Here is a 14,737-nt window from a genome sequence, read left to right as displayed (position 1 = left end):
TACCTGTAGTTCCTTGTGTACTGGAGAGTTATTAGGGTGCTGTTGTAATACTACCTGTAGTTCCTTGTATACTGGAGAGTTATTAGGGTGCTGTTGTAATACTACCTGTAGTTCCTTGTATACTGGAGAGTTATTAGGGTGCTGTTGTAATACTACCTGTAGTTCCTTGTATACTGGAGAGTTATTAGGGTGCTGTTGTAATACTACCTGTAGTTCCTTGTGTACTGGAGAGTTATTAGGGTGCTGTTGTAATACTACCTGTAGTTCCTTGTGTACTGGAGAGTTATTAGGGTGCTGTTGTAATACTACCTGTAGTTCCTTGTATACTGGAGAGTTATTAGGTTGCTGTTGTAATACTACCTGTAGTTCCTTGTGTACTGGAAAGTTATTAGGGTGCTGTTGTAATACTACCTGTAGTTCCTTGTATACTGGAGAGTTATTAGGGTGCTGTTGTAATACTACCTGTAGTTCCTTGTGTACTGGAGAGTTATTAGGGTGCTGTTGTAATACTACCTGTAGTTCCTTGTGTACTGGAGAGTTATTAGGGTGCTGTTGTAATACTACCTGTAGTTCCTTGTATACTGGAGAGTTATTAGGTTGCTGTTGTAATACTACCTGTAGTTCCTTGTGTACTGGAAAGTTATTAGGGTGCTGTTGTAATACTACCTGTAGTTCCTTGTTTTCCCTGGTGAGTCGTAGTCTCTCTCCTCTCTCCATGTCCAGCGCCTGACTGACAGCTTCACCACGGAAACGCTCGTCACTTAGTTCAGACGACACCGCTGTCACCTAGACGAAACACACCCACACCTGTATTCATAACTAAAGCTTTACTTTACACTTTGTCCACCCCAGCCTATCACTTTAGTGCTCCCTCAAACTTTACACTTGACAGGCCTCCCAAACTTGACATATTACTATCCCTAAATCAAACTTTATACTTTACAGGCCTCCCAAACTATACCCACCTTGGTCTCCAGGATGTCAGTGGTCTGTCTCAGCTCGTTCCTCTCTCTCTCTGACTTCTCCAGCCGTCGTCTCAGAGCCGTGATCTCATTCTGGGAAATCATCAGAGTATTTTATTAAACAACATTCCAAATCTCCAGTGATAAAGCTTAGCTCTTATAACTCTTTGGCATTGAGTCGATTCAAAAGGCTTGGGATCAAGTGGTTACTGTTTGGCTCTGAATCATGAGTAGTCTCTGAATCAACATACTTTTTTTGCTCTGTATCACTTAGTCTCTGAATCGATTCCTACCTCCTTGGCTCTAAGTCTCTGGTCATCCTTGTTAACATCCAGTAGGGGTCGTACTCTACACAGCAGTTTCCACCAGCTCCACTTGGCCACGCCTCTCAGAGTACGGATGTTACTCTGGACACACCTCACTGCCATCTGCTGCACCTGTATGGGGACACACAGAGATACACACAAGTGTTATCGTCAGTACAGAGACAAAGTAGAGTCGCAATTCAACAGCTCAGGCACGAGACATATGTGGCAGGGTCTACAGACAATCATGGACTACAAAAGGAAAACAAGCCACGTCACGGACACCGACGTCTTGCTCCCGGACATGCTAAACACCTTCTTCGCCCACTTTGAGAATAACACAGTGCCATCGACGCGGCTCGCTCCCAAGGACTGTGGGCACTCGTTCTCCGTGGCCGACGTGAGTAAGACATTTAACCTCTCTGGGAAATGTGGGACGCTAGCAACAGCCAGTGGAATAGCAGGGCGGCAAATTCAAAACAACAAAAATCTCATAATTCAAATTTGTCAAACATACAACTATTATATCCCATTTTAAAGATACACTTCTCGTTAATCCAACCACATTGTCCAATTTCAAAAAGGCTTTACGGCGAAAGCATAACATTAGATTATGTTAGGACAGCGCCGAGACAAAAAAAACTACACAGCCATTTTCCAAGCACGGAGAAGCGTCACAAAAACCAGAAATACAGCTAAAATGAATCACTAACCTTTGATGATCTTCATCAGATGGCACTCATAGGACTTCATGTTACACAATACATGTATGTTTTGCTCGATAAAGTTCAGATTTATATAAAAAAAAACATTTTACATTGGCGTGTAATGTTCAGAAATGTTTTGCCTTCCAAAACTTCCGGTGAATGAGCACATCAATTTACAGAAATACTCATCATAAACGTTGATAAAATATTAAACTGTTATTCATAGAATTATAGATACACTTCTCCTTAATGCAACCGCTGTGTCAGATTTAAAAAAAACTTTACAGCGAAAGCACACTTTGCAATAATCTGAGTACAGCGCTCAGACAACAACTAGCAATACAGATACCCGCCATTTTGGAGTCAACTAAAATCAGAAATAGCATTATAAATATTCACTTACCTTTGATGATCTTCATCAGAATGCACTCCCAGGAATCCCAGTTCCACAATAAATGTTTGTTTTGTTTGATAAAGTCCATCATTTATGTCCAGTAACCTCCTTTTTGTTGGCGCGTTTAGTCCACTACTCCAAATGCAGGAAGCGTGCGCAAAATGTCACGACGAAAAGTCAAAAAAAGTTATATTTGCGTTCGTAGAAACATGTCAAACGATATATAGCATCAATCTTTAGGATGTTTTTATCATAAATCTTCAGTAAAATTCCAACCGGACGATTCCTTTGTCTTCAAAAAAGAAAAGGAACACAGCTAACTCTCACGAGAGTGCGCGCCACTGAACTCATGTCATTCTCTGTCATCTTACTCCCGGACCTCTTATTCTCTCCCTAGTCACAGTAGAAGCATGAACCAACGTTCTAAAGACTGTTGACATCATGTGGAAGCCGTAGGAAGTGCAAAATGACCCCACAGACACTGTATACTGGATAGGGAATCACTTGAAAAACTACAAACCACTTCCTGGTTGGATTTTTTCTCAGGTTTTTGCCTGCCACATGAGTTCTGTTATACTCACAGACATCATTCAAACATTTTTAGAAACTTCAGAGTGTTTTCTATCCAAATGTACTAATAATATGCATATCCTACCTTCTGGGCCCAAGTAGCAGGCAGTTTAATTTGGGCTAGCCCTAGCCGCGTCCTCAGAGCACGCGCAGACCAGCTGGCTGGAGTGTTTACAGACATATTTAATCTCTCCCTATCCCAGTCTGCTGTCCCCATTGTTCCTGTACCCAAGAAAGCGAAGGTAACTGAACTAAATGACTATTGCCCCATAGCAGTCACTTCTGTCATCATCAAATCAAATCAAACTTTATTTGTCACATGCGCAGAATACAACAAGTGTAGTGTACTGTGAAATGCTTACTTACAAGCCCTGCCTTCCCTGTGGCTCAGTTGGTAGAGCATGGTGTTTGCAACGCCAGCATGGTGTGTGCAACGCCAGGGTTGTGGGTTCGATTCCCACGGGGGGCCAGTACAAAAATATATATATATATAAAAAAATATATATAAAATCCATGAAATGTATGCATTCACTACTGTAAGTCGCTCTGGATAAGAGCGTCTGCTAAATGACTAAAATGTAAATGTTAACCAACAGTGCAGTTAAAGAGGAAAATATTTACCAAGTAGACTAAAATAAAAAGTAATAATAAAAAGTAACAGAATAACAATAACGAGGCTATATACAGGGGGCACCGGTACAGAATCAGTGTGCGGGGGTACAGGCTAGTTGAGGTAATCTGTACATGTAGGCTATTCAATCGATCACTGCCCGCACCTGCCCGCCCGTCCAGCATCACAACTCTGGACGGCTCAGACTTAGAAAACGTGGACAACTACAAATACCTAGGAGTCTGGTTAGACTGTAAACTCTCCTTCCAGACTCACATTAAGCATCTCCAATCCAAAATTAAATCTAGAATCGGCTTCCTATTTCACAACAAAGCATCCTTCACTCATGCTGCCAAACATACCCTAGTAGAACTGACGATCCTCGACTTCGGCGATGTCATCTATAAAAAAGCCTCCAACACTCTACTCAACAAATTGGATGCAGTCTATCACAGTGCCATCCGTTTTGTCACCAAAGCCCCATATACTACCCACCTATACGCTCTCGTTGGTTGGCCCACGCTTCATACTCGTCGCCAAACCCACTGGCTACAGGTTATCTACAAGTCTCTGCTAGGTAAAGCCCCGCCTTATCTCAGCTCACTGATCACCATAGCAGCACCCACTCGTAGCACACGCTCCAGCAGGTGTATCTCACTGGTCACCCCCAAAGCCAATTCCTCCTTCGGTCGCCTTTCCTTCCAGTTCTCTGCTGCCAATGACTGGAACGAACTGCAAAAATCACTGAAGCTGGAGACTCATATCTCCCTCACTAGCTTTAAGCACCAGCTGTCAGAGCAGCTCACAGATCACTGCACCTGTACGTAGCCCATCTGTAAATAGCCCATCCAACTACCTCATCCCTATACTGTATTTATTTATTTATCTTGCTCATTGCACCCCAGTATCTCTACTTGCACATTAATCTTCTGCACATCTACCATTCCAGTGTTTAATTGCTATATTGTAATTACTTCGCCACCATGGCCTATTTATTGCCTTAACTCCCTTATCTTACCTCATTTGCACTCACTGTATATAGACTTTTTGTTTTCTTTTTTTGTACTGTATTATTGACTGTATGTTTTGTTTATTCCATGTGTAACTCTGTGTTGTTGTATGTGTCGAATTGCTATGCTTTATCTTGGCCAGGTCGCAGTTGCAAATGAGAACTTGTTCTCAACTAGCCTACCTGGTTAAATAAAGGTGAAATAAAATAAAATAAAAAAATTAGGTTGGGGTGAAGTGACTATGTATTGATAACAAACAAACAGCGAGTAGCAGCAGTGTACAAAGGGGGGGGGGGGGGTCAATGTAAATTGTCCGATGGCGAATTGTTCACTAGTCTAATGGCTTGGGGGTAGAAGCTGTTGAGGAGCCTTTTGGTCCTAGACTTGGCGCTCCAGTACCGCTTGCCATGCTGTAGCAGAGAAAACAGTCTATAACTTGGGTGACTGGAGTCTCTGACAATTTTATGGGCTTTCCTCTGACACCTCCTATTATATAGGTCCTGGATGGCAGGAAGCTTGGCCCCAGTGATGTACTAGGCCGTTCACATTACCCTCTGTAGTGCCTTACGGTCAGATGCCGAGCAGTTGCCATACCAGGCGGTGATGCAACAGGTCAGGATGCTCTCGATGGTGCAGCTGTAGAACCTTTTGAGCATTTGGGGATCCATGCCAAATCTTTTCACTCTCCTGAGGGGGAAAAGGCATTGTCGTGCCCTCTTCACAACTGTCTTGGTATGTTTGGACCATAATGTGGTCCAAACATGTGGACACCAAGGAACTTGAAACTCTCGACCCGCTCCATTACAGCCCCGTTGATGTTAATGGGGACCTGTTCGGCCCGCCTTTTCCTGTAGTCCACTATCAGCTCCTTTGTCTTGTTCACATTGAGGGAGAGGTTGTTGTCCTGGCACCACACTGACAGTTCTCTGACCTCCTCCCTATAGCCATCTCACCATTGTCAGTGATCAGCTACCACTGTTGTGTCGTCAGCAAGCTGAATGATGGTGTGCGTCATCTGTGGATCTGTTGGGGCGGTATGCAAATTGGAGTGGGTCTAGGGTGTCCGGGTTGATGGTGATGATGTTAGCCATGACCAGCCTTTCAAAGCACTTCATGGCTACCGACATGAGTGCTATGGGGCGGTAATCATTTAGGCAGGTTACCTTCGCTTCCCTGGGCACAGGGACTATGGTGGTCTGCTTGAAACATGTAGGTATTACAGACTTGGTCAGGGAGAGTTTGAAAATGTCAGTGAAGACACTGGACAGTGTCAGTGAAGACACTGGACATTTGGTCCGTCCATGCTTTGAGTACACGTCCTGGTAATCCGTCTGGCCCAGCGGCTTTGTGAATGTTGACCTGTTTAAAGGTTTTGTTCACATCGGCTACTGAGAGCATTATCTCACAGTCATCCAGAATAGCTGGTGCTCTCGTGCATGCTTCAGTGTTGCTTGCCTCGAAGCGAGCATAAAAGGCATTTAGCTCGTCTGGTAGGCTCGTGTCAATGGGCAGCTCGCGTCTGGGTTTCCCTTTGTAGTCGGTAATAGTTTTCAAGCCCTGCCACATCCGACGAGCGTCAGAGCTGGTGTAGTAGGATTCAACCTTAATCCTGTATTGACGCTTTGCTTGTTTGATGGTTCATCTGAGGGCATAGCGGGATTTCATATAAGCGTCTATGAAGTGCTTTGAGAGACTAGTCAAGGATCATATTACCTCTACATTACCTGTCATTCTAGACCCACTTAAATTTGAATACTGCCCCAATAGATCCACAGACAATGCAATCGCCATCGCACTGCCCTATCCCATCCGGACAAGAGGAATACCTATGTAAGAATGGTGTTCATTGACTATAGCTCAGCCTTCAACACCATCGTACCCTCCAAGCTCATCATTGAGCTCGGGGCCCTGGGTCTGAACACCGCCCTGTGCAACTGGGTCCTGGACTTCCTGATGGGCTGCCCCATGGAGGTGAAGGTAGGAAACAACACTGCCCCTTCGCCGATTCCTCAACAGAGTGGCCTCACAAGGGAGCGTCCTCAGCACCCTCCCGCACTCCCATGACTCCATGGCCATGCATGCTTCCAACTCAATCATCAAGTTTGCAGAGGACACAACAGTTGTAGGCCTGATTACCAACAATGAAGAGACAGCCTATAGGGAAGAGGTGAGGGCCCTGGTGGAGTGGTGCCAGGTAAATAACCTCTCCCTCAACAAAATGAAGGAGCTGATCGTGGACTTCAGGGAACAGCAGAGGGAGCACGCCCCTATCCACATCTATGGGACCGCAGTGGAGAAGGTGGAAAGCTTAAAGTTCCTCGGCGTACACATCATCGACAAACTGAAATGTTCCACCCTCACAGACAGTGTGGGGAAGAAGGCGCAACATCGTCTCTTCACCCTCAGGAGGCTGAAGAAATTTGGCTTGGCCCTCACAAACTTTTACAGATGCACAATTGAGAGCTGCACGTCAACTGCACTGCTCGCAACCACAGGGCTCTCCAGAGGGAGGTGCGGTCTGCCCAACGCATCACCAGGGGCAAACTACCTGCTCTCCAGGACACCTACAGCACCTGATGTAACAGGAAGGCCAAAAAGATCATCAAGGACATCAACCACCCGAGCCACGACCTGTTCACCCCGCTATCATCCAGAAGGTGAGGTCAGTACAGGTGCATCAAAGCTGGGAAAGAGACTGAAAAACAGCTTCTATCTCAAGGCCATCAGACTGTTAAATAGCCATCACTAGCCGGCTACCACCTGGTTACTCAACCCTGCACCTTAGAGGCTGCTGCCCTGTATACATAGACATGGAATCACTGGCCACTTTAATAATGGAACACTAGTCACTTTAATAATGTTTACAAGCTCCTTTACTCATTTCATATGTATTTACTGTATTTTATTCTACTGTGTTTTAGTCTATGCCACTCCGACATTGCTTGTCCTAATATTTATATACTTCTTAATTTCATTATTTTACCTTTAGATGTGTGTGTCTTGTTGTGAATTGTTAGATATTACTGCAGTGTTGGAGCTAGAAACACAAGCATTTCGCAACACCTGCAATAACATCTGCTAAATATGTGTCCGTCCGTCCGTCCCCAGCTGCAGGTGTAACCCAGGTGTGTTATGTTAGGGTAGGTGTAACAAATCACATCGGTTGGTCACATCCACATATTTAGCAGATGTTATTACAGGTGTTGCGAAATGCTTGTGTTCCTAGCTCCAACAGTGCAGTAATATCTAACAGACACACACACACACACACACACACACACACACACACACACACACACACACACACACACACACACACACACACACACACACACACACACACACACACACACACACACACACACACACACACACACACACACACACACACGTTACAACTGCACCTACCTAACCTAGCACAGTACACCTGACAGACATGTTGTACCTAGGCTAATGATTCTGGGTCAGGGGTCAAACTCGCCTTCATTTTGCGGTGTTGTTGTCTAGCCAGGTGTCCCATACAGGCAGCCTGTAGGTGAATTAGCCAGACACTGACCAGCTTGTCTCTCTGCTGGTCCAGGTACTTTAACACACCTCGCTTCATAAACACCTGGGGGGAGGACGGGTAGAAGAAAGGGGAGACAGAAAGAGAGTGGAGAGAGAGAGAAGGGAAGAGAGAGAGAAAGAGAGAGAGGGAGTGAGAGACAGCGAGAGGGAGTGAGAGACAGAAAGAGGGAGAGACAGAGAGAGGGAGGGAAAGTTACTACAGTCAATGTAACTAATCTACAGAGACAGGGTGTGTCAGAGACTAACATTAAGGAGCTCAGTACTCCTAGTCAGAAGCCTCTCTCTCTCACCCTGCCGGCTCCCAGTACGATACTCTTCTTGTTCAGATCCAGTTCTACCAGCAGCTCCTCCACTGCCTTCCTCTCATCCGGGGTGATGAAGACTGAACCATAGCGTTTCATGACCGGAGGAGACAGAGCCTGGAAACGACACCTGAAGTCACTCAGAGTCATATGTTCCGGATAACCTGAGAGAGAGAGATGGAATAGGGTGGGTCAGCCATCGCTATACAGGTGAGCACTATGCTGCCACCAAAATTCCCAAATGATCAACTATATAACCTGTGCAGAATGGCTAACGCTCTGCTAAACTACACTGTGCACATCTATCTGAGGGCTAACTCTAGGCTAACACTAACCTGTGCGGTAGAGCTGCAGGGCAGGGAGGATGTGTGTAGAGTGCAGCTGGGTCCTGAGAGCAGGGATGTCGAATCCTCCACCACCGCTGTCAGTCTTAGCACCCACACACTGCAGGAACACTGGCCTGGCTCGACGAATCAGATTCAATAGAGCATCCTGGAAGGGGGGGTGGCGTGTATTAGGGTAGTTACGGCCTGTAGTTTCACTGATATACAGTGGGAGTGTGTATTAGGTTACTTATGGCCTGAAGCTTGACTGATTATAAAGTGGGAGTGTGTATTAGGGTACTTACAGCCTGTAGTTTGACTGATTATAAAGTGGGAATGTGTATTAGGGTACTTATGGCCTGTAGTTTGACTGATTATAAAGTGGGAGTGTGTATTAGGGTACTTATGGCCTGTAGTTTGACTGATTATAAAGTGGGAGTGTGTATTAGGGTACTTACAGCCTGTAGTTTGACTGATTATAAAGTGGGAATGTGTATTAGGGTACTTATGGCCTGTAGTTTGACTGATTATAAAGTGGGAGTGTGTATTAGGGTACTTATGGCCTGTAGTTTGACTGATTATAAAGTGGGAGTGTGTATTAGGGTACTTACGGCCTGTAGATTGACTGATTATAAAGTGGGAGTGTGTATTAGGGTACTTACGGCCTGTAGTTTGACTGATTATAAAGTGGGAGTGTGTATTAGGGTTCTTACGGCCTGTAGTTTCACTGATATACAGTGGGAGTGTGTATTAGGGTACTTACGGCCTGTAGTTTGACTGATATACAGTGGGAGTGTCGGCGTATGGCGGCCATTCCTCCACTGAAGGTCTTTCTGACGGTGCCACTCCTCTGTAGCGAGCGCTGGCTGCCCCCCTCCACCCCTCCCAAACCACGACACAGAGGGGGCACAGAGGCACGGGGGCCGAATAACGCCTTCACTACCCCACTGGAAATGGAGAGAGAGAAAGAGAGGTAGAGGGGTAAAGAGAGGGAGAAAGAGAGGGAAAGAGAGAAAAAGAGGGAGAGAGAGAAAGAGAGAGGGATAAAGAGAGGGAGAAAGAGAGGGAGAGAGAGAAAAAGAGGGAGAGAGAGAAAGAGGGAGAGAGAAAGAGAAAGAGAGGGAGAGAGAGAAAGCGAGGGAGAAAGAGAGGGAGAGAGAGAAAGAGAGGGAGAGAGAGAAAGAGAGGGAGAGGGGGAAAGAGAGGGAGAGAGAGAAAGAGAGGGAGAAAGAGAGAGGGAGCGAGAAAAAGAGAGGGAAAGAGAGAAAGAGAGGGAGCGAGAAAAAGAGAGGGAGAGAGATAAAGAGAGGGAGAGAGAAGGAAAGGCTGAAGCCAACATTTAATTCATTCAAAAAAAAATGTATTGTATATCATTTCATTAAACACACATATACATCTTTTACACATCTTATAGATCTGAAATAGTTAAATGGATAAAAGCAATATGGTAACATGGCTAGAGGTTAGTAACCAGGGCGAAGGGTGGATCTGAGATTCGGCAACACTTACACAGAGGAATTCTGCAGCAGTGAGATGGCGTTGAGAGCAGAAGGGTTGTTCTGGACCAGGCTGAACCATCCCGTCAGGTCATATCTGACCGGGTCAGAACCCATCAGGTGGCTCACCTCACACTGCAGGGGCTGTTCACACTGACGCACTGAGGACAGACAAACCAGAGTTTAGGACAGAACTTCTATGCCACCATACAACAGAATCACATGTCCACTGCTGACACAATATCTTCTGTATCACTGAAACTGACAAAACACTGACATACACACTCTCGCCCAAACTCTTACACTCACACAGCAACAAACGAACACAGACACCCCCACTTCTCTCTTTCTCTCTCTTCCTCCCGCCCACCCTAAGGGCTTTATTGGCATGTTTACATTTCCAAAGCAAGTGAAATAGATAATAATCAAAAGTTAAATAAACAATAACAATGAACAGGAAACATTAGACTCACATTTCAAATGTCATTATCTCACTATCCACTCTCCCCACTCTCCCCACTCTCCCCACTCTCTCCACTCTCCCCACTCTCCCCACTCTCCCCACTCTCCACTCTCCCCACCCTCCACTCTCTCTCCTCTCCCCACTCTCCACTCTTTCCACCCTCCCCACCCTCCACTCTCTCCACTCTCCCCACTCTCCCCACCCTCCCCACCCTCCCGTCTCACCAGTAGAGCTGTAGTACTGGCAGACTCTCTCCAGGACAGTGTTTTCTGTCGATCCTGGAGTCACCATCTCCTCATCCAGAACCCACAGCAGTCCTCTGGGGTCTCCCTCCGCCCCTCGTACCTACCACACACACACACACACCATGTTCATCTGGCGAGGCTAGTCTGTGCCCGGAACACTGTGCCCGGAACAGTGTGTGGCACACTGGACGATTAGTGGAAGTTCTCAGAATGGGTATAGGAGCTGTAGTCTCTCTACAGTTGGTTATTGATGTGTGCTGTGTGTGTTACGTGCAGGTAGCAGATGGTTGTGTGTGTGTTAGGTACAGGTAGAAGATGGTTGTGTGTGTGTTAGGTACAGGTAGAATATGGTTGTGTGTGTGTTAGGTACAGGTAGCAGATGGTTGTGTGTGTGTTAGGTACAGGTAGAAGATGGTTGTGTGTGTGTTAGGTACAGGTAGCAGATGGTTGTGTGTGTGTTAGGTACAGGTAGAAGATGGTTGTGTGTGTGTTAGGTACAGGTAGAAGATGGTTGTGTGTGTGTTAGGTACAGGTAGAGGAGGTTGTGTGTGTGTTAGGTACAGGTAGCAGATGGTTATGTGTGTGTTAGGTACAGGTAGAAGAGGGTTGTGTGTGTGTTAGGTACAGGTAGCAGATGGTTGTGTGTGTGTTAGGTACAGGTAGAAGATGGTTGTGTGTGTGTTAGGTACAGGTAGCAGATGGTTGTGTGTGTGTTAGGTACAGGTAGCAGATGGTTGTGTGTGTGTTAGGTGCAGGTAGCAGGTGGTTGTGTGTGTGTTAGGTACAGGTAGAAGATGGTTGTGTGTGTGTTAGGTACAGGTAGCAGATGGTTGTGTGTGTGTTAGGTACAGGTATCAGATGGTTGTGTGTGTGTTAGGTACAGGTAGAAGATGGTTGTGTGTGTGTTAGGTACAGGTAGCAGATGGTTGTGTGTGTGTTAGGTACAGGTAGAAGATGGTTGTGTGTGTGTTAGGTACAGGTAGAAGATGGTTGTGTGTGTGTTAGGTACAGGTAGAAGATGGTTGTGTGTGTGTGTTAGGTACAGGTAGCAGATGGTTGTGTGTGTGTTAGGTACAGGTAGAAGATGGTTGTGTGTGTGTTAGTTACAGGTAGAAGATGGTTGTGTGTGTGTTAGGTACAGGTAGAAGATGGTTGTGTGTGTGTTAGGTACAGGTAGAAGATGGTTGTGTGTGTGTTAGGTACAGGTAGCAGATGGTTGTGTGTGTGTTAGGTACAGGTAGAAGATGGTTGTGTGTGTGTGTTAGGTACAGGTAGAAGACGTTTGTGTGTGTGTTAGGTACAGGTAGAAGATGGTTGTGTGTGTGTTAGGTACAGGTAGCAGATGGTTGTGTGTGTGTTAGGTACAGGTAGCAGATGGTTGTGTGTGTGTTAGGTGCAGGTAGAAGATGGTTGTGTGTGTGTTACGTACAGGTAGCAGCTGGTTGTGTGTGTGTTAGGTACAGGTAGCAGATGGTTGTGTGTGTGTTAGGTACAGGTAGAAGATGGTTGTGTGTGTGTGTTAGGTACAGGTAGAAGATGGTTGTGTGTGTGTTAGGTACAGGTAGAAGATGGTTGTGTGTGTGTTAGGTACAGGTAGAAGATGGTTGTGTGTGTGTTAGGTACAGGTAGAAGATGGTTGTGTGTGTGTTAGGTACAGGTAGAAGATGGTTGTGTGTGTGTTAGGTACAGGTAGCAGATGGTTGTGTGTGTTAAGGTACAGGTAGCAGATGGTTGTGTGTGTGTTAGGTACAGGTAGAAGATGGTTGTGTGTGTGTTAGGTACAGGTAGAAGATGGTTGTGTGTGTGTTAGGTACAGGTAGAAGATGGTTGTGTGTGTGTTAGGTACAGGTAGAGGATGGTTGTGTGTGTGTTAGGTACAGGTAGAAGATGGTTGTGTGTGTGTTAGGTACAGGTAGCAGATGGTTGTGTGTGTGTTAGGTACAGGTAGAAGATGGTTGTGTGTGTGTTAGGTACAGGTAGAAGATGGTTGTGTGTGTGTTAGGTACAGGTAGAAGATGGTTGTGTGTGTGTTAGGTACAGGTAGCAGATGGTTGTGTGTGTGTTAGGTACAGGTAGCAGATGGTTGTGTGTGTTAGGTACAGGTAGAAGATGGTTGTGTGTGTGTTAGGTACAGGTAGCAGGTGGTTGTGTGTGTGTTAGGTACAGGTAGAAGATGGTTGTGTGTGTGTTAGGTACAGGTAGAAGATGGTTGTGTGTGTGTTAGGTACAGGTAGAAGATGGTTGTGTGTGTGTTAGGTACAGGTAGAAGACGGTTGTGTGTGTGTTAGTTACAGGTAGAGATGGTTGTGTGTGTGTTAGGTACAGGTAGAAGATGGTTGTGTGTGTGTTAGGTACAGGTAGCAGATGGTTGTGTGTGTGTTAGGTACAGGTAGAAGATGGTTGTGTGTGTGTTAGGTACAGGTAGCAGATGGTTGTGTGTGTGTTAGGTACAGGTAGCAGATGGTTGTTTGTGTGTTAGGTACAGGTAGCAGGAGGGTTGTGTGTGTGTTAGGTACAGGTAGAAAACGGTTGTGTGTGTGTTAGGTGCAGGTAGAAGATGGTTGTGTGTGTGTTAGGTACAGGTAGAAGATGGTTGTGTGTGTGTTAGGTACAAGTAGCAGATGGTTGTGTGTGTGTGTTAGGTACAGGTAGCAGATGGTTGTGTGTGTGTTAGGTACAGGTAGAAGATGGTTGTGTGTGTGTTAGGTACAGGTAGAAGATGGTTGTGTGTGTGTTATGTACAGGTAGCAGATGGTTGTGTGTGTGTTAGGTACAGGTAGAGGATGGTTGTGTGTGTGTTAGGTACAGGTAGAAGATGGTTGTGTGTGTGTTAGGTACAAGTAGCAGATGGTTGTGTGTGTGTTAGGTACAGGTAGCAGATGGTTGTGTGTGTGTTAGGTACAGGTAGAAGATGGTTGTGTGTGTGTTAGGTACAGGTAGAAGATGGTTGTGTGTGTGTTAGGTACAGATAGAAGATGGTTGTGTGTGTGTTAGGTACAGGTAGCAGGTGGTTGTGTGTGTGTTAGGTACAGGTAGAAGATGGTTGTGTGTGTGTTAGGTACAGGTAGCAGATGGTTGTGTGTGTGTTAGGTACAGGTAGCAGATGGTTGTGTGTGTGTTAGGTACAGGTAGAAGATAGTTGTGTGTGTGTTAGGTACAGGTAGCAGATGGTTGTGTGTGTTAGGTACAGGTAGAAGATGGTTGTGTGTGTGTTAGGTACAGGTAGCAGATGGTTGTGTGTGTGTTAGGTACAGGTAGCAGACGGTTGTGTGTGTGTTAGGTGCAGGTAGAAGATGGTTGTGTGTGTGTGTTAGGTACAGGTAGCAGATGGTTGTGTGTGTGTTAGGTACAGGTAGCAGATGGTTGTGTGTGTGTTAGGTACAGGTAGAAGATGGTTGTGTGTGTGTGTTAGGTACAGGTAGCAGACATTTGTGTGTGTGTTAGGTACAGGTAGCAGATGGTTGTGTGTGTGTTAGGTACAGGTAGCAGATGGTTGTGTGTGTGTTAGGTACAGGTAGCAGATGGTTGTGTGTGTGTTAGGTACAGGTAGAAGATGGTTGTGTGTGTGTTAGGTACAGGTAGTAGATGGTTGTGTGTGTGTTAGGTACAGGTAGAAGATGGTTGTGTGTGTGTTAGGTACAGGTAGAAGATGGTTGTGTGTGTGTTAGGTACAGGTAGAAGATGGTTGTGTGTGTGTTAGGTACAGGTAGAAGATGGTTGTGTGTGTGTTAGGTACAGGTAGCAGATGGTTGTGTGTGTGTTAGGTACAGGTAGAAGATGGTT

The 14,737-nt window shown here is 45.7% G+C and overlaps 1 protein-coding gene across 4 annotated transcripts in view; it reads right to left on the bottom strand.

Moving 5' to 3' along the window:
• The window catches only part of LOC106568380 (unconventional myosin-XVIIIb), a 60,298-nt gene that overhangs the window by 28,253 nt on the left and 17,308 nt on the right, over window positions 1-14,737 (bottom strand). For all 4 annotated transcript variants that reach the window (XM_045692220.1, XM_045692218.1, XM_045692221.1 and 1 more), the window contains 9 exons: window positions 10,934-11,054; window positions 10,260-10,407; window positions 9,514-9,697; window positions 8,763-8,919; window positions 8,416-8,591; window positions 8,040-8,168; window positions 1,256-1,399; window positions 966-1,055; window positions 667-786 (listed from right to left, as the gene is read on the bottom strand). In XM_045692220.1, the coding sequence (XP_045548176.1) occupies window positions 667-786; window positions 966-1,055; window positions 1,256-1,399; window positions 8,040-8,168; window positions 8,416-8,591; window positions 8,763-8,919; window positions 9,514-9,697; window positions 10,260-10,407; window positions 10,934-11,054 (1,269 nt within the window). The remainder of the gene's footprint in view (window positions 1-666; window positions 787-965; window positions 1,056-1,255; window positions 1,400-8,039; window positions 8,169-8,415; window positions 8,592-8,762; window positions 8,920-9,513; window positions 9,698-10,259; window positions 10,408-10,933; window positions 11,055-14,737) is intronic.

This window comes from Salmo salar, chromosome ssa01 (genome assembly GCF_905237065.1).
Source record: "Salmo salar chromosome ssa01, Ssal_v3.1, whole genome shotgun sequence".
Lineage (NCBI taxonomy): Eukaryota > Metazoa > Chordata > Actinopteri > Salmoniformes > Salmonidae > Salmo > Salmo salar.
Note: the sequence above shows the minus strand (reverse complement) of the source record. Positions and strands in the feature narration are given on the sequence as shown.